Source organism: Dermacentor silvarum, chromosome 2 (assembly GCF_013339745.2).
Source record: "Dermacentor silvarum isolate Dsil-2018 chromosome 2, BIME_Dsil_1.4, whole genome shotgun sequence".
In the NCBI taxonomy this organism is placed as follows: domain Eukaryota; kingdom Metazoa; phylum Arthropoda; class Arachnida; order Ixodida; family Ixodidae; genus Dermacentor; species Dermacentor silvarum.
Window position 1 is genome coordinate 56,760,226 of NC_051155.1, and position 20,331 is coordinate 56,780,556.

Genomic DNA, 20,331 nt, shown 5'->3' on the forward strand with positions numbered 1-20,331 from the left:
GCCGGGCACTTTCACTTTTCATTTCAAGTGCCGCTTGCTTGGCCATGGAAGTTTTTGTCCCCCGTCTCGTTGTTGCTCTGGATTTGGTTTGTAATTGCAGATCTGCGCTTCTGCTTTGTCGTGCCGCGGAGTCCCTTCCCCGCATCTAGGTTTTGTATTTTTGATGCAGTTTGCCGTGCGTGCTGAAATGACTCTGTCTACCGGGCAGCCACTGATGCACAGGGTCGAGCTATGACTGCAGCAGCAAGGAACGTGGAAAGAGGGAGGGCGAGGGGCCTGCCGTCTTCTTGTTCGAGGTTGCTTGTGCGGACAAGTGCCACGCGTTGACGTCTCGGCTAGCGTGCACGGTACGACGCCGGCATCCCGCTCTTCTTTCGTGGGCGTGTTTTTCCTTCTCCAGTTTGCTCATGGCGGGCCCCTTGACTACCGGGGTGCACTTGCCTGATGCCGTTCATTGTTTGTTGGTCCGCGCATCTCCTTACGTCGGCGAGGAGGGCGTGCATTTGAATGAACGTGGCCCGTCGCTATAAAGAGACGAATTGGCGGATTGGCTCGCTTTCTTGCTTGCCGGGCTGCGCGGTTGTAACGCGGCGGAAGAGTCCAGGGACCCTGCGTGTGTTGTATGTGGTACAACGGTCTGTTCCTTTCGCGACTGGCGTTCTACACTGTGTGCCGTCGGCCTCTGCTTGCTGGCTCGGGTTTGGGACAGGAAGCGGACGGCCCGTCCCGCCGCCGCCATGAAACTGTGCAGGTTCGGACTACGGGTGGTGAGTGTTCCACGTGGTCTCAGGCACGGTTGCCTATTTCTTCGTTGTCATATTGAATCGCCTCCCCTTGTGCTCGGGTAAATGAGAGGAAGCTAAAGCAGAGAGTTTGCGCAGGTACTGGCAAGTAACGAGAGAACGTGCCGTTGGTGGCGGCTGAAAGGTCTACGCTGTGAAGTGAAGCTCTGAAGAATTAAGGGAGCTTATTTGCTGACAGAATAGAAACAATCAAGAGTGTATTTTCGTAGAACTTAAAGAGAACTATGAGCAAGCAAGAATCAGGGGAAGCTACGGCCTCGATATTCAGTCATGAATAACCCTAAAGATGGGACAACGAAGCCAAAAAAAACAACATAAGAAAATTTAGTGTTTTTAAAGTAAGGAATTAATTAGGAATGAACAAAAATTTGCGACTCACTTCCCATTAAAAATTACGAAAAATGGAAATGAATTTAGCAGGAAAGACAACTTGCCGCTGGTGGGAGCCGAAGCCACAGCTTTATTTCTCCGTTTATAGGAAAAATTAAGCTTATCGTAAATTTATTCTCTTTTATAATTGCACCTACACGTCAATGAAATACACAGGTAATTTCCCTATGCATGGTTTTCTTGATGCTATTGTCTGCTGGCTTCATGTGATTACTTTAAAAACTCTAATGAACCAGTCATTAGTTCTATGTAGTGACTAGTTCATGTTATGCCCCGAGTCCGCTTAAATATCATTTGTTTTTCAGAAGTAAGGTTCTGTAGAAACTAATGAAGGAGGGCACAGTGTAATTCATAAAACACAAACGTGCAAAGTTAAAACTGACATATAAAATAAATTAAAAATCTGGGGTGTTATGTGCAAAAACCACAATGTGATTATGAGGCACGCCTCAGCGGGGGACTCCTGATTAATTTTGACCACCTGGGGTTCTTTAACGTGCACATAAATCTAAGTACACAAGCATTTTTGCACTTCATCCCATGAAAATGCGAACGGTATCGAAGCCGAAAGCTTATATAACTACTTGGCCGTATATGGCATGTTAACAGTGCTATTGCTGCAGCCTGTGAACGAAAGCTGCATGAAAGGCACTCTTGTTTCGTCGCCACTCGTGAACAGCGAGGCTGAACTACTTCTATACGCCGTTTTTTAAAGCCTGATTATAACCACATGTGGAAATGAAACAATCATACCGGAGCTTCATATCTGTGCGCTTAAGATGCCATAATGGGAGTGATTTCGGGGCGTTTGTGACGTGTACGTTCTAGAACTGCCTATGTTTTCTGCGAGGGACTATCACTGCAAGATTGGATTTCTGTACATGTCAGAAGAGAAGAGCAGCCGGCGCTTGCGATAAGCGCCGATGATTACGTATATTTTTTACGTGGGGAAAGCGCTGTTGAGGTGGACACTACTGGGTGTTTCAGGGAGCACCTAAAATTTTTTTAAAGGTTGCCTGTGGCAGATATCACAATTCTAATTGATGACATGGGCTACTTGAAGAGGCGCACATTACTTGCAAAAAACAATAAAATGCATAACCGACTATTTAACCAAAATACTAATTAAGTTATAAACTAAATACCTTACAGCCCATATTACAATTTACAAATTCTAGCCGTGGAGTTGGCACGAATTCTCGGGATGACACCGCTTGCAAGGACGTTAATTCCCGAACTTTGCGGAGGAATGCATTGGCGTTCCAGTTACTTTTGTGCCTTAATGCATAAAACGACGTTTTTTTAAAGAAAGTAATTGAAACGCCAATGCATTTCTCCGCATAGTTTTGGAATTATGTCTCAAAACTGGTGCCATCCTGAGAATTCTTTGCAAGGAGATCAGTCTTGCAAACTCTACGGCTAGAATTTGTAAGTTGTGAATGGACCATAAGGTAATTAGCTTAAAACTTAATTAGTAAGTTTTTGTTAATTAGTCGATTATGGGTTTCAATTTTTTCTGCAAGTAATGCCCGCCTCTTCGAGTAGAACAGCTCATGAACTAGAATTGTGCTATCGGCCCCAGGCAACCTTCCAACATTTTTGAAAGTGTTCGCTGAAACACCCTGTATAAACGATGTGTTTAAAATACTCCGGCACGGCTGAGTTGTTCGTATTCTTGAGGCGTTGGCTATTCTTCCGGCGGAATTACAAGCACCGTCCCCCTGTGCCGCGCGTGGCCATTGAGAGGGGCCTTATGTAGCTTAAGATGGGGGCCACGGGAACGACCTGACATGACTTGATGTCCACCACAGCACTGGTCACGCACCGCCTCAGTACGGGTGCATACTCCTACATCAGAATGCCTATTTCTTGAGACAGTGAATTATTTGAAGAGTGACGAAATTAATGCCCTATTTACCCCACAGAGGACCTGTGCCTCCCTATTTCTAAATAAAGGACTTTCATTCATTCATTCACTTGATGTCGGTGGAATAGCTTGCCGAGGCTGTCGACAGCTCATGTCAATAAAGACTAAAATACATGCTGCTCTAATGAGGCACAACGAAGATAACGGCGGAAGCATGTGGACACATCCAGTAGTGAATAAGTATCCGACGAAGTTAGTACGCTAGACTAACCCTCAATAAAGAAAAAAGAATATTCTGATTTGTTATGTACCAAAACGAAGATGTGCTTACGAGCCGACCCGTAATAGGGTTCGGCAGATTAATCTTGACCGCCTGGTGTTGTTTAACGTGCACCCAATGGACGTTTTATGGGCGTACTGGCATTCGGCCCCATCGCAACGCGGCCACCACGGCGGTGATCGAACCCGCAACGTCGAGCTGAGCACTGCAATGCCATATAGCCAGTGAGCTAACGCAGCGAGTTTAACTCATCTTACCGAGCTTGAGTTGTTAGGCCCGAGTGTGAACTCTGCCCCACGACCAGTTCGAGTTGGCTTCGCTACGCGAGAGCCAAGCTAAATTGAGTTGGATTACGCCGTTGCATCACCTTCCTGGAGGTCTAAAAATCGGCAAGAAGTATGCTCTGTTGAACCAAGTACACAACAAATTTTTTTGGTACGATATGTAAATAGAATTAGCACATTTTTTATATTTTAAACCATCGAGGTGATTGATTTGTGTGATGATAATCTTTACAGCGTCCAACTTGAGCCAATACTGTTCAAACGTGTCCGATCAAACTACTTTTCATATTACGTGGCGTACTTGTTAATAATTCACGGATGTCTGCAGACCGACCTCCGAAAGAAGCTCTTTCCTTCGTATTTATTTTTCGCAATTTATCACTTACTGACAAAATTTTCTCCTTGACATGCCATTTGCACCTTTAACCATGAAAAGTGTAAAACTTGACTCTTGAAGAGCTGCATATACCATAATAATCTTCCACAAAACAAAGAACAAAGCAAGCAGCAAAAAAAAAGAAAGAAAAAGGAAGAAACAATAAAACCGATGCGACCCTAACTCGTTGTAGTTAGGGTCGCATGTAGTATAACAATGTAGTTGTAACATCAGACAAGCAGCCGCTGGAACAGTTCTAATCTGGAGATATAATGTGTTTCTTAACTTCGCAAAGACATTTTAAGTGTTTCACACACATAAAGTGCACTTGTTTCACATTGTGAGGTGGTTAGCAAAACGTCAACGACATAGGCGCCAGTTTGGTATGCGCAACTGAAATGAATGGCACTGTTTGCTTTTGCCTAAAGCTGCAGCGTAAATCTTTCTCTGCGACTGCTCTATTGCAAACTGTAATACTCAGTATTCATCCTGCTGTGATTAGTGTAGGCTACGTATTGAACACGCTATAATCCTTCAACACAGCGAAATAACATGCAGCCGGCAGTGCTTCCATTAATTTCTGTTGGCACAGCAGAGCCTCCCTTCTTTCGCGAGGGCGTGTCTTGGCAGCTCGGTAACGCGCGCAGCATCGAAGATCCCGCTGTTTGCCGAGGGCGAGCTGTGGTCTGTTCGCTGTGGTCCTTCGAGTCAAGAATATGACCCATATGCAATATGACCCAGATACCTGACATGCGTTACACGCGCCACTCAGCACTACAGATTGAGACAGTACGATACATCGGGAGCTGAGGCTGGCCCGAGCGTTGAAGCACAGATTTGAAGTTGAAGCACTTTCACTGCTCCTACCAGCGCCCCTTCTATTGCTCCTATACAATGCTTGGTAGGAAGCGGGGGCCTGTCAGTCTTCTCTGCAGCGTAATTTTTCGATAGACTCTGAAAGCCATGGGTTCTTCACATTGCGCGACTCTGTCGTTACTGACTGCCGAAATCCATGCAAGATTAAGTTCTCGCGGAGCAAAACGAGATCGCCATTGTTGTCTGTATGTGTTCCCACCCTTAATTCTGTGCCGGCCATCCGCTGAAGCTATTATAAAACAAAGTTTAGCTTCCGTGAAGATACACCAATATGCTTAGGATGCGCGTTTGTTCAGTGTAGCCTATTATCTGCTGTACGATTCATTTGCTTTAACTCGGCCGGTGTGGACATATTGCTTATTTCTCTTGAGACAATGACCTTAATGATATGCTTTACGCCCCAATGCTGAATATTGGCTATGAAGGACATAGTGCCATTTCTCGAGCAAGCATGGGACAGGTGGGTTTGACGCTCGTCATTTGATGCCAGCTATCCCTCGTAAACACAAATTTTGGGTACATGGGGAGGAGGAGGAAAGGAGTGCCCGGGACTAGTGTGCCCCCCTCGCCCTGAGTACGCCCCTGTAGGTTATAGGTGACGTGCCGGCAAAGTTTGAAATGTGTGGGTTAAACACGACTTGGTCACTCAAAAGCTCACGCAACCGCTCCACTGAGGTATAAGTGTTTTTAGGAATCGCGCAGAAATTGCCCGTACTCTTGGAAGAAGTCTACCTCATACCGAGTCGAAGTTTGGTGAACTAAGCGAGCAAAATGGTGAATGTGCGTGAAAAGTTTATTGCGCACAAGTTAGATACGGCCTTTGCAATAAATTGCTGATACAAGCGTCATACTGCTATAACTGTTCTAGCAGTTAAGAATGCTTAAATAAGCGTTATGCAGCAGCGGTGCTATAACGTAAAACTTCCATTGGAATTTAATTATGATCTGCTTACGTCAAATTTACTTGACCACCGGTGCAATTAAGTGTGAGGTGAGACCTGCAAAAATTTTTAACGTTAAGGGCCCCGTGTCGCAGAAAATCCCGCGTCGGTGTCGGCGTAAGCGCGGCGTCGTTGGCGGAAATAATCATCCCTAACCACCCCGACCGGGCAGGCTCTTCGCGTGGCGCAAGGCGCTAGTGAACAAAAATTGAATTTCTAGAAGTAAAATCAGTCAGAAAAATCGTAAAATACGACTTAACCACAATCTACAGACATGATAGTATCGGATTGTAATTTGATTATACGAGAAGAAAGCCGGATAAGCAGCCAGGTATCTTCGAATGCTATCGCGTTCCACTCTTAAAGAAGTAGCTTAAGCCACTTCTTTAAGTGACTAAGTTTAAGTTACTTTAAGTTTAAGTTACTTGAGCTACTATTGGAGGACGCCTAATTAGGCGTCCTCCAATTTTTTGAACAGCCCAATCAGGCGCCTTACTCGTTTAAAGGAGGTGCTTTTTGTTTTGTTTTAAAGCAGTAGCATTGGCCTACCGTGACAGGTCTTCCTTATCTCATTGAATGAGGATAGGCAAGGAGTGCGCAGAAGTAGAGAGGGTATTAATGGAACCGAGTCGGAAAAGCGAAAGTAGATCACAGGGAATGTTGACAGCTGAGTAGAAGACGAGGAAGTAGTGCCGTCAGGATCATCATCAAATACATGGGCCGTATTCTGAAACGTTCGCCTAGGCGAAATTTCTTTTTTCGCTTTCAGGCGTACGCTGATTGGCTGTTTTAGCAAAATTGGATGAGCTGATTGAGCCGTTGAGCCGGACGTCATTCAATTTTGCTCAACCAGCCAATCAGCGCGCACGCCTGAAAGCGAAAAAAGAAATTTCGCCTAGGCGAACGTTTCAGAATACGGCCCCATGTGTGTTCTAATAAAGGAGGAAGTAGTGGAGTGCTTACTGCGGGGAAGGCGCTTCGTCTTTTTTTCTACATTTTGGTGCCGAAACACGGGTGAAAGCACCTACTGAGATGAGATCGAGCAGTCTTAAGTAATCCGCGAGCACATTTCGAAGTATCGTGAAGCTGCCGACGAGTAAAGCTGGTGTGCGAGGCTTAACCGCCCCCGTGACGCAGATCTCGATGAATGTCACCATGAACGATGTCTTACGTGCCAGAGTCCCAAGTGCGGAAAAGTGCGAGTCTGGATTTTTCTGTATTTCCCAGCATTTCCTACTCCGAGCTGCGGATGCGGAAACGTGTAGATTTGTCTGGAAATTCGTCGTGCGAAATATTCGTGACGGATGGCACCATGACTCCGAGTTTCCCTCGTGACGCAGCCGACCAGTGATTTCCGGCATTTTAGGCGGTGAAGCGGATCATGGACGCCATATTTGAAAAGCGGCCACTATTACGCAAGGACGTTACTGACGTCATCGCAAGCGTCGAAGTTCTTTTGCATTCGGAGTGTCCAGCATTATACGAGTTGAAGGATCTTCATCGCACTTTGACAGACCAGTACCATGTGCTCAGGGGAATCGATAAAGAAATAAAAGATACAGTAGGCATCGACCAATTCGTAGTTGAGATGGAGGAAGCGGACAGTTACGAGCGTCAGGTTATTCTAGCTAACGTCAGAGCAGAACTTAAAGCCGCTGACACGCTAAAGGCTCGACAGGCTCGCATGGCATCAATAAGAAAACGGATTGCGACAGAAGTACAGGAAAGAAGGCGCTAGTCCGTCTATGTCGTCACATTTAGTCAATGCGTCTTCGACCTAAAGAGAAGGGCGCACACATCACTAGACGCGTCAGCCTCACGACTAAGCGTTCAAGAAACTGCAAAGAGGCAAACTACCCTGCGCATCGCAGAAAGAACGATGCGAGGTATAAGTATCAAAGAGGAACCATGATTTCGAGACTCAACCTTTCATTCGGGGTTTGAACTATCGCCAACGTTGGGCATCTGTGACAGTGACGTCAAGGCGAAAGCAAAAATACAGGCGTATACTTAAACGAAGAGATTCATACATTCGGAAAATTTCTTCTTTTTCTTCTTTCTGGGGTTTTGCGTGCCAAAACGAGTTCTGATTATGAGACACGCCGTAGTGGAGGGCTCCGGATTAATTTTGACCACGCGGGGTTCTTTATTCGGCAAACTGGAAAACTGCAAACCTTTGGTAAACCTGAACAGAGCCTGCCAGAGATGGATCTTAAGATTGAGTGCAAGTCGAAGGTGACAAGCTATTCAGGTGTCGTACTGCCTTCACAGCTGTGCCCGCGAGCGTCTGGTGGAACAAAACCAAATACATTTCATCAAACGAATCAAAACAGAAGCAAGACTACTGGGACACAGAAGCGTGCCGTTTGCGCTGCTCATAGCTACAGCTCTTCGAGTAACCTACGGACGCCAAGGCGGGGGGAATCACATGGATTGGGTAACCTCCTTCAGTGCAAATGAAGGTCGCCAGGGCTGTGTCACATTGGCGAATGAAGCAGCCCAGGAAAAGGCAAAAGGATAGGATCCCCGCAATTATTGCAGCCAAGACGAGAAACTCAAAAGAAGGCTTTTGAAAAAGGGTTACAACAGATCGACGTGGAATATTATTCGTAGTAAACGTTCCTTCGCAAAACCATTCATCAATACTACGAATCCATCAAAGGTGACACGCCGCAAGCATCGTTGGAAGATCAAGAGCAGAAAAACCTTATGACCCCAGCACGGCTGACTTGCAACTGGTACGAACACAGAAGCAGTGGTACTTATAAGTCTTGTGTATTAGTTTGCTTCGCGGACAATCGCTAGTGCGGGACGCGGAGGATATTGAAAAGTGAGTAGAAGAGGAGGGAGTGGTGCCGTCAGAATCATCATCATCATCTGTGTGTTCGAGTAAAGAGGAAGTAGCGGGATGCTTCCTCACGGGGAAGGCGGCTCGTCCTTTTCTTTACAGGGAAAGGAGGGTTGCGCTGACGTATCTGAGTGGTGCGAGTGACGATGATGTCACGCTGGCGTTACAGTGGAGCGGAAGAAGTGGAGAGGTGTACCAGAGTCTGCAGTTGGTCCGCTTTCCCTTGCTTGGTTCGCAGTGGCGCAACGACCATTTTAGGCGGCGTGCTACGGGGTGGCAATCAAACATCATTGGTTGCTCCACGAAGACCTTTACCTTTGCTCGTCCAAAACATCACGCAACAAATTCATGCATGGATCATAACAAAATTATTAAAGCCTTAAGCAGGATGTCTTCAGATTCTTGCTTGCACAGCCGTTGCAGTCCAATGATCCGAAGAGCAATCAGCGGGATAAGAAAGCAATTCGCTTACTTAGGCAATCATCTGTGATGGTTTCTGTACGATTTCCTTTCTTACAGAGGAGGCCGCAGAATAACTTCAGTTTAGACAGAAGAACCTAATAAATAAACATTTACGTGCTGCTTAAAACGAAATTATTTTATAACCTTACAAAGCAAGAGCACCCCCCCCCCCCCCCCTTACACTTCGATATAGATGCAAGTACTCCGATTTGTAAGGATGTGGCTAGATATCTGTCCATGAACCATCTAATCTACATTGTTTAGCACCCGCAAAAAGGCAGCCGCTGTTGAAACAAGTGTTCGACTTTAGGAGCCACGTTTCGCTTAGTTTCATCTATAGCGCTGGGGGAGAAATTGAGGTCTCGGATACCAAGGTGTACTTTCAATCGACGATTATTGCATTTACTGTAATCAAGCGGGAAACCACGAAATAGTAGGACGAGGTGAGCGACCACTGTTTTAGCTGACTTCATTGCGCGCGCGCGCATAGGCTAAGTGTGCATTGTTTGACTTGGAATGTAGCCTTAGCTCGATGTTCCACTTCGAACTTCATTTTATTATACGGAAACACATACGTCCTCGGCGGTGGCTCCGAGCAGCCAGTTCCAGAGCGATGGGCGGGCAGCCATCTTTTATTCCTTTTGGAACGGGACAGTCTCCGGCTATTGCAGAAACAATTCAGCTTTTTCTCGGCATAATAACGCATGTTCAGTGCGTATAAAGGGCTCTTTGACGTGGTAAGTTCACGGGGTTTTGTGATGTCGCGGGATAAACAGTCGAAGTGAACGCTACCCTAGAAGTTTTGAGAAAGGCCGACAAAGGCGTAGAATAGGAATTAGTTTTTGTTATTGTGTTTGGACGAATCGTGCATAATCAGTACGTGCACATCACTTTGAGATAGAAAGTTCTCGCCATTTCGTGACGTCGCGTGGCAGACAAGGAAAGTGGGCGTGGTCTGAAAAATGTTCACTCGTGGCAGGCTAATGGCGGAAACAAAATAGAAGCAGATTAGAATTGCGCCAATTGCTGCTACGAATGCAGCAGTGAGTTCAAATCTGGCGAAAAAAAAAAATGGCGGGAGAGGGAGATGATGCAGAATCTTTTTAAAAATTTTCAGAGGGTCACTGAGACATAACCTCACAGCACCCAAAACAAAACAGCCAGATTATATGTATCTGCACAGAACACACTAGACATCTAATGCACACAAGAAACGGGAAATAAGTAATAAGGTCCTCGGAATTAAGAAGAGCCACAGGGGGCTATTAAATTTAATTTGAGACTAGCACAAAGGAGCGCTACGACACAGAGTTATTTGGAACATGCGGCGAAGTCGGCGCATTATAGTTCACCGTTGATTGACAGTGGGCGAGACGATGAGGTAAGCGGCCACAATCTCACCAAGACAGTGATGGTGTTCGGCGACGTTTCATGGATGGCTGGTTCGAGGTAGTGTCCAGCTGCCTGAGGAGACAGCAACGGAATCTGGAAGAGAAGACGCAGGGGGAACAGGGGCGACCTGCCCATGCAGCTGTCAGCTAGCTCGGACAAGCGGCCCGACCGCTTGCTTTCTGACCGCGATGGTTGGTGCCAAGTTTAAAGTGTCCGTTAATGCGAATACCAATATTTGCCTACTTCAGGCGTTTTGAATCTATCTATCTATCTATCTATCTATCTATCTATCTATCTATCTATCTATCTATCTATCTATCTATCTATCTATCTATCTATCTATCTATCTATCTATCTATCTATCTATCTATCTATCTATCTGTCTGTCTGTCTGTCTGTCTGTATGTACGTATGTAAATAAGTATGTATGTATGTACTCGTATGTATTATGTATGTATGTATGTATGTATGTATGTATGTATGTATGTATGTATGTATGTATGTATGTATGTATGTATGTATGTATGTAGTATGTATGTATGTATGTATGTATGTATGTATGTATGTATGTATGTATGTATGTATGTATGTATGTATGTATGTATGTATGTATGTATGTATGTATGTATGTATGTATGTATGTATGTATGTATGTATGTATGTATGTATGTATGTATGTATGTATGTATGTATGTATGTATGTATGTATGTATGTATGTATGTATGTATGTATGTATGCATGTCCTTTCACGCCGACCCAGTCGCCAAAGCCATCTACCTGCTTGAGCCGCTAGGTATGTGCTTCTGGTCGTTTTGCCGTCATGGTCGCTCCATTGTCGTCATTCCATCTTCGTGATGCCTTACTGTCGTCGCCGTGACGCCTTCTAGCCCTACGCAGTTACCTAAGTTGCTTAACAGTTTGGGCCACAGGGTGGGCTCGTGGTCGTTGCATCGCCGTCATTCCAGCGTCGTCATCCGACGCTCGTTACGCCATCGTCGTCATACAGTCGTCATTCGTTCGTTGTCACGCCACCATAGTAATGCTGTCGGGGTCGTTCAATGGTCGCAATTCAAGCTTCATGACCTGCCTGTCGTCATGCTATCGTCGTCAAGCCTTCTGCTCCGACCCAGTGGTCCAAGTTGCCTGACACTTTAAGCCACTAGGTATGCGTTTGGGGTCGTGACGCCTTCATGGCCGTTACATCGTCGTCATGCCTCTTCATTCGTTGACGCTGCAGCCTCTTCATCTGATTCTCGTCGGATGCAGCCTCTTCGTCCGACTTGGCCATCGTATTCATACAGGTTTCTTCATACTGTCATCGTCCCGCCATCGTGATTAACGAAACTCTTAGAAATAGCATTACACGTGTTAAAAAACATGGCTCCATGAATATGGTCTGTCGCTACATTGCTCGATTGCTCTTGGTATTACCATCGATCGACAGTCGTCGTAAAATGAGTTCTGCGGCATTTTTTTTAATTTAGGCGTTGCACTGAATTACTTATTCGAGGGCTCGGAAGTGTTACACTGCGGTTGTGTGTAATGCCTGTCAGTTTCCTGGCAAACAGTGCCCATTCTGTGGGTTATGCCACTTCCCTTCTGTGTGTCACGCAGACACTCGAGCAGCAGCGCCTGCCGTGTTCGTGCTTTGCCCGCTGCGTGCCTCAGCGGAAACAGTACGTGGCCGACTGGAGTGACGTCACCGCTTCCGCGTTCCTAGCATAGGTTTGCGCTTATTATTAGCTGCAAAGCTAGCGTTAGTGGATGCATTGGGCCACATAATGTCGGTAAAGAGAAAGCGTGGAAATGATGGGCTGGCACTACATAGATTTGCTTCTATGTTGCTGTTCCGGAAGAGTCTTGATGGCTTGCACATTTCACCACGGTGCTTAAATTCACTTAAGTCATAAATAGTACATATAATACAGTTTATGAGTATATCAGACAAAACAAGGCCAGAAAAAAAAGACAGAACACGAATTGGTTACAATATGAAGAATGATTTATTCATGGTTAGCATAGATACGCATTCGTACATCTCTTACATTCTGTGTCACACACGCTCTATGTTGTTGTGATTAGCTTATCGGTAAAAATTACGTTTAATATTGTGAATTTCTGAGCCATCGGCTCAGAAAGAGTACTCTGAGACGAGCACACAGCATCGCTACAACACGAAGAGCAACAAAGAACTCACACTGTGCATTCTCTTCGTCTTATATATGGGTTTTTTATGTGCCAAAACCAGTTCTGACTATGAGGAACGCCGTAGTGGAGGGCTTTGGATTAATTTTGACCACCTGGCGTTCTTTACCGCAGTATGCATTCTCAACGAAACCGTGCCGAACCATGGCAAAATGCATGTATTAACCATAAGACTAGTTTTGTAAACGATTGCAATGCGAGATATAACTGTAGTATTATTATTAGCATGGAATCTATGATTTAAAGGGGTTGTACCGTGTAAGAGCCGACTTTTATATTTCAAATACCTGAAATAATGTTTTTACTCCATACGCTATATAAAGCTAAAGGCACTTTCGTTTTACATGCTGTTAGCGCCGAAGCGTACCCAAGAAGTTTTCTGGCTATCCGTCTATGTTTTTCATAGACGCAGGGCACATGAGGAAAGTGCATTAGGTTGAAGGGGAGATCGCATGCGAGAAACTGTTTGCTACGCCTAGGCAGGAGAGGAGAAGGAGGCTGGCTAGGCAGCCATCTTTTCTTTTCTGTTGGGGGTAAATGCGTGAACTATTTGGATGGAACAGGAAATTGGAATTATTTGCAATTCTTTTGTCACCGACTTCGCCAGATACAATATGCAAGGTCGATCCACATAGGTCGCGAAGCTTCGGGCGAAAAGCGGTTCAGAACCAATTGTCACCGACATCAGCAAGGGTGGTTATGGGAGCAGCGATTGAAGAGCGACTATGTTTGGAGGGAATAAACACTGGGAAAGAAAAAAAGCGTTTTTAAATTAAAGCGAGACGCAGTTAGATTCATTCAACGAAAATAAAATTCCTAATTCATTTTATATATGCATGGCGAGAAAAGATACAACTGTATTTTACTAGATCATTATCAATATATACCTTTTTTCAGGGCCCACCGTGAGAGCGCCCATCGATAGCGGCGGGCGTTGACGCCGCTATCACTTGCAATGCCACTCTTGGAGTGCGTGGAAAGGCGCGCTCGCAAAGTTCACCTGTTACAATACGCCCCCCTCATATGTGTTGTGTTGCATGTCGACGTTTGTCTGAATTACGTGACGCGGGTAGTTTTATTGTTTCTTAACCTGTGCAGTCAAAAGTAGTGAGTTGCGACCGTCAGATACTTGTTTACTTTAGTTGTTTTCGTGCAACAGCGCTGGCCGACGGGCTTGGCGTCCGACGAAAGGGCGAGAACTCTACGCAATCTACGCCCAAAGTGTTCGTCGGCCTCCAAAGAAAGTATGTTCTGTGCAGCGACGCGATTTCGACACCCGTACGGCTGATCTTTTCCGGCATCGCTTTTCGCGCTGAAAACTCGGAACGCCCATGAAGTCGAATGGCTGGGCATTTGAATATACAGCTCTAATGGCAGGCCTCCGAAAACAAATTTCGCGCCTATGAGAACAAAATGACGTCACTTCTGTTTTTGACGGATATGACGTCAAATTATTTTTTCTTCCGCCGGAAGTGTTCCCTCCTCACACAGATGGCGCTAAGCCCCATGAACCGCCGGTAAGCAACCATGTTTTGAACGTATGGGCTTCTATGGAAGCTTCGCTACCAGGTATATTTACCTTGCAATATGTTGGTCAATGATCAAAGGATGATAACAAGCGATCATAAAATAAGCAAAAAAAAATAAAACAGAAAAACAACCACACACACTAAACAACGTTCAGGAAAGAAAGCAGATTCTGTTAACATGCCTCAACAGACAATATATGAAACAGCAAAAAAACAAAACAAAAAAAAACAACAAGAAAACGTCACCTTCTGCAGTTTCTACAACTAAGCACACACAATCAGAGGATTCAATCAAGTAATCAAAAACACACAAGCACAAACAAGGAAAGACGCGCTTAGTGTTACTACAATGACACAATATCACTTTCAGTATAGGAAGCCATTCAGGGCAGATAGATGTAAATACGCGTTAGTCCATTTCACAAGAAAGCTTTATTTGCGCGCTTTCTTTACAGGCAATTACAAGAAGCTCCATCAATGGTACTTAGTTGCAAACACTTCAACCAGATTGCGACCATCAAGACGATTCGTTGTTCTGCTCAAAGCAGATAATAGTGACTCGGTCCCTACTAATTCTTGTGCAGTCTGTTAGAATATGTTACTGCCAGTAACATATTCGACTAAGAATTAATTATCCACAATTACTACAATTCAGGCCTTCATGAGAAAGAACGAGGACTACATACAGCTTGGAGTACGCCAGTATCACAAAGAACACAGTAAAGGTACTTTTAGACCCCTCAGCGGCTGGCAGAGTACAGCCGACCGGAAAAGTTTTCGGAGCACAAAATTCACAGATAAATCCACTTTCCACGCAGACTACAATTTAGATGCACAATGTGGTGGTCGAATGGGAAAGTATCCTTTACATCTTTCAATCTGAGAGCAGGTGTACTGACTATCATAATGTTTCTTTCTCGCGGATCCCGCGCTCCGAAATCCTTTGGCCGCCCTTTAAGAGTACGTCCCTTATTAGTCTGCCCGTGTCTCGTATGCCACATGGGTTACAGTCGCTGAACTACTTGACAAAAGCCAGGAGGCGACGTAACAGACGCATCGCTTGAGGGAGATCCACCGTAGTGTGACCGTGACAGCGGTCGGGCTGGCGAGGGTGGCGCCCCCTTCAGTCGCTTCCTCCGGAAACCTGGCGTACCGCGTCTCGCCCGTTGGTCACACGCGTTCACGGCTGGCTGCGCGACAAGAGGAATAAAGAAAGGAACGGCTGCTTGGCGGCACTCGACGCGCTTTGCTGCCGAAAATTGAAATGCGCGTGTATGCGTCGTCGGCACGCTGAGCGCGGACTATGGGCGCTGACGAGAGCAGTAGGGCACGCATTGACGCCGTCATGCAGCCCTGCCGCGTGCCCGGCGTTTATTTAATGAATGCGACAACGGAGGAGGGGATTCCCCCTCTGTTACTCTTCGTTATTTTTCGAAGGCGGCTGCGGCGCCCGGACGTGGGAAAGGCAGATGCGCGTCGGCCCTTCACGTGGAAAGATGTAGAGTGTAACGGGCCTTCTCGAATGCGCGGTGTCACCCAGAGACCTACTGCGCAAAGAAGGTCCTATTGAATGGGTGCCCTTGACATATCTTGTAAATTAGGGCCCTCTTGTCTCACGTGTCCCACTTTGTGGTTTGCGTGTAGTAAGGCTTAACGGAATGGGAGGTCTTCTGTAGCAATGGAATGTTTTTTGTTTTTCGTATCAGTGTTGCCGCGGTGCTCTTGCACCGATAGCGCACCCAAGAATGTTGCAGTTACAATTACGCTCAAAGAAATTTGAGGAAGGTCCTGCCTAGCTTAACGTGCACGTTGGAGCTGGAAACTTTAAAAGCCCAAGAAGAAAAGAAGAACGGCTTTATTGGAACGGGCCACAAGAAAATGTGTGCTACTTGTTGATTTGTAGTGAAATTATTGTAGCAGGATTAGAACATTCCTACCTGAAGTTCGTGAATCAAATCCGATATAGTATAGTCACGTTGTAGCAACGACGAATAACACAGTAACAAGAACTTGGAATCACGCAAGCAACTTCTTATTGGGCGAGCCTGTGCCCCCCCCCCCCCCCCGCCCCACCAAAAACAAGAAAAAAAAAACAAGATAAAAAAGAAAAAGCAACAAACAAGTGGCACTCAAAGCTAAACGATATCGGCGAGCACAGTCAGCGATCGTCGAAATCTATCAGCTGGTCAAGCACGTCAGCTGTTATACGTGACTCGTCGAAGGTTCCAGCGTAATTGCTGTTGCCTTCTTGCCTTCCAGAAAGTTCTGCACAATTCGCGTCGCGCATACATTCAGATTTCAAGAGGTTCAGTGACAACAGACAAGGGATAGAACCATCGATAACATAGGAGAAACCTCCGATACTTGCAAGCGCGTACTGCACCGTGCGATAACGTTCAACATTTGTCAGCTGGTGAAAAGCAGTCATCGGTCAAAGATAAAGAAGTACACGTGTCCATATTCTGCTTCCGTGTATGCCTACAATCAAATTGTTGCTCCTCTTACTCAGTTTCAGTAATTACGTTCGAGAACGTCAAGGGATGCTACAAAAAGCATAATGCGCACAGAATTTTTTGTGCTTCGCAGCTTGGTCGGTGAACGCTATTCTCAGAGGGTGCTGAGATGCGGTAATCTGGCGGCGAATAAATTTGCACGCTTAGCTTAGTGAGCTCATATTCGCAGACTTGACACCAAAATGCAATACCATCGACACCTTTATTCCTATCATAGAGATAATTTATTGATGTTGCCGCACGTATTTAGTTATATTAATTCACCTTTATAATTATGCTTTAGTTTTGTACAGCGTAAGTGTGAAGCGATATGCGTGATTTATTTCTATATGCTTCTTTCTTGAATAAAAGGTATAGCCTGCGAGTCAGCTTGATGTTTGTCTTACACCAGCGAAATCTTCAGGCTACCGTGGCTGTCTGTGTTGTCGTCTCCCCGCCCTGCTTTCTCGAGATAATGAATAACCAACTGAGTCAACTGATGACTTTGGTATCAGTGCAAACATTAAAGCTATTGTGAATGCTCCGTAGACGTGCTCACAGTCAAACAGCTACACATACGCGCAAGAGGTCCTTACTGTTGTTTCCCTTCGCCCTTTTTTTTCGAGCAGGTCTCTCCACCATGGGTTGCTTTCCTGCTGTCCGCCTTCCTGGCAGTGTACTGCGAAGCGTACCCGAAATCATCGACGTCATCGCCAACCGATGCCACTGCCGTCGGAAAAGGCAGGGGGCTCTCGCATCGTAATCCGGTGCGCCGGTACCGCCATGGTCGCCGTCTCGACTCAGGCCCAACGCCGCTGCGTCGCCGTGCCCGCGTTGGATCAAGCGCTAGCACTCCCGTGGTAGCAGACTACGATGTCGACGGTGCCGATTACCCGCCCTACTACAACTACTGGCCACCAGCCACGGACAAGCGTAAGGGCAAAGTGGGCGGTGGTCACCATCCTCACCGCCACCATCACAGGCAGGACAGGCGACGCTACGACGAATTTGAAGGCGACTACTATTACGACCACTACGTGGACAAGCACGACTACAAGAACGAGTACGACATCGTGTTTCCCCTGCTCATCCTTATCATGGCACCTTTGGCGGTGTCCGCCTTCCTGCTCCCCATCATCGCTTCGATGATGACCAACACTTTCTTCCTCCTTAACGGGGCGACGTCGGCTGCCATCCAAGGACGTCGCAGGCGGAGTGTGGGACAACTGGCACCGACGGCCGATGAACTGATTGGGCTGGAAGAAGCTCTGTCAAAGGCAATCGAGAAGTATGGTGGATTCAAAGTGATTCATGAGAAGACAGGTGCGATTCAAGGGTCGATAAACCGTCGAGCAGTGACGACTTGAAGAAAAGAGGTGATTTTAGGAGTGGACTTGTCGAGGCGTGTTGTGCACCAGAAACCGAGAAAGTGCAAACTTTGGCGAGCACGCCTGAGGCAGCTTGCCATGTCACAGAGTCTCGGTTGTAGCTGCGCGAGGACTTCAGCAGCTAAGAAACAAGTGCTACGGGCCACAAAATATGCAGTGTTCATGCTGAGTGTCGCGTCTTTAGCAGTAGCTGCAGCATCTGTCGTCGCTTGGCATTTTGGCAAAAAGTGCGAAATGGCCAGTACGAAAGGCCTGAACAGTTTTTTTATGTCCTTCACATACAAACAATGTAGTGCACTATTCAGTAAGGCACGCTGCGTTAGGCATATTGTTTAAGTGCATTTGCGTAAGCGGTTTGTCATTGCATCATCTTATTTATTTTCGGCAGCAAGGACACCATTGAAAATAGGCTGAAGGAGCATAGGTTGGCATATTAAAAAAGAGACGCCACGTTTTGAACAACGTTGCATAACTGTGCTGTCTTACCTGTCACCTATCACTACGCTTCTGAATACTGAGCTCCTGTAAGCTATAGGGCGAGCATCTGTCGAAAGTCGTATGTTAAGTGGATACAATATCCAACAGAGCAGTGATGCCACACAAGTTTGTTCAACCCAATTCCTGTTTCAGCTGGTGACAACAAATCAAGCCAGAAACTCGACGAAGCGTGGTTAGAAGCATATCATACCACTAGGAACATCACTAAAAAATTAAATTATGGGGTTTTACGCGCCAAAACCACGACCTGATTACGAGGCACGCCGTAGTGGGTGACTCCAGAATAAATTGTACCACCTGGGGTTATTTAATGTGCAACTAAATCTAAGTACATGGGTGTTTTCACACTTCGCCCTCATCGAAATGTGGCCGCCGCGGTCGGGATTTGATCCTGTGACCTCGTGCTTAGTAGCCCAACACCATAGCCACTAAGCAATCACGGCGGGTTAGAAGATAATTCTAGCGACTTGGGCGCAAACGGAATATGGTATTTCATTCTCTCGCGAGGAAGAAGGCGATATGCTGTAAATATTTCAAGTACAATCACTAAAAGAGAGAAGTGAGGGAAGTTTAGTCCACAATACACAAATACGAAAACTGGAGGTTTCATGGAAGCTTGGGAGGTCAACCATCAATACCTGATATACGCTATAAGGCTTACTGTTCGACATCTTGTGCACTCATTAATTCTTGCGGCTATCTGTGCTTTTTCGGTTTAAGCACTTGCAACTTAGGTGTAGTAAAGATGCCGTCTGACAACTCTACCTTGGTGAGGGATTATGGCTCCGCCACCATTATCAAATTAAGTTAATATAGGTCTCTGGGACAAAAAGGCGACCCAGATTCAGGCTGAGAGACAGCGAAGGGAAACACCTTGCAAATGATTGTCGTGATGTCCTCTCTGGGAGTTCTAGTGGATGAAACGTTACAAGCGCGTTTCTTCCCCAGAAAGTACCTTGGTGACATTGCCGCCTTGGTAACATGTGTAATATTATCTCTCACATTGTACACACTGTTTTATGATGTTGACTGAAGACTGATATGATACAAAGAAAGCAGCCCGGCCATGAACTCGACACTGTTTGACACCAATTAACACTCTCGAGTTTTACCGCTCGATCTCAGCAGTAGGTCACGTGGTATAATTGAGCAGTCTTGATACAGTATATAGGGAATCCTAAATGGAGAAATCCTAATCCGCAGGAAATGTTGGTGCGGAGTTATCAAAGAAGCATGAATTAAATAGCTTTGCCCTTAACTGCATCAATAGAAAGCTCCGATCACTAATGACGACTAAGAACGAAAACAAAATTTCAAAGAAAGTCAGTGTGTTTCTTCATCTCATGAGAACCACCATTAATGACCTGCTATAGTCTCTTAATTAAGAAAATGACATTTTGCTGTTGGAGCGTTCCGAAATCACGAGGGCAAATAATTGGGCTTGTTAATATGGCCTAATTCACTGTACAGCATAGAAAGGACTGAAACAAGACCCAAAGGACTACAATGGTCTGTCTGTGCTCGCGCGTCGTCCCTCTGTACGGCGAACCATGTCATACCACGAAGCTCAAGTATCTGCTCGCGTGAGTTATATTTCTCGCACAACGGGCTCTTTCAAGTGTTTTTCTTTGAAATAGCACCGAGTGCCGTTCTCTTAGCCTTCCTGCCCTTCGCGCGCTGTACAGTGAATTATCCTGGA

At 45.9% G+C, this 20,331-nt stretch overlaps 1 protein-coding gene across 1 annotated transcript; it reads left to right on the top strand.

The window, feature by feature from the left end:
- The first annotated feature begins 583 nt into the window (after positions 1-583).
- Positions 584-18,113, top strand: LOC119440054 (uncharacterized). The gene is made up of 2 exons (XM_037704999.2): positions 584-767; positions 17,376-18,113. Exons 1-2 carry the CDS (start codon positions 738-740, stop codon positions 18,111-18,113), a joined length of 768 nt encoding a protein of 255 aa, XP_037560927.1. The 5' UTR covers positions 584-737.
- Positions 18,114-20,331: the final 2,218 nt, after the last annotated feature.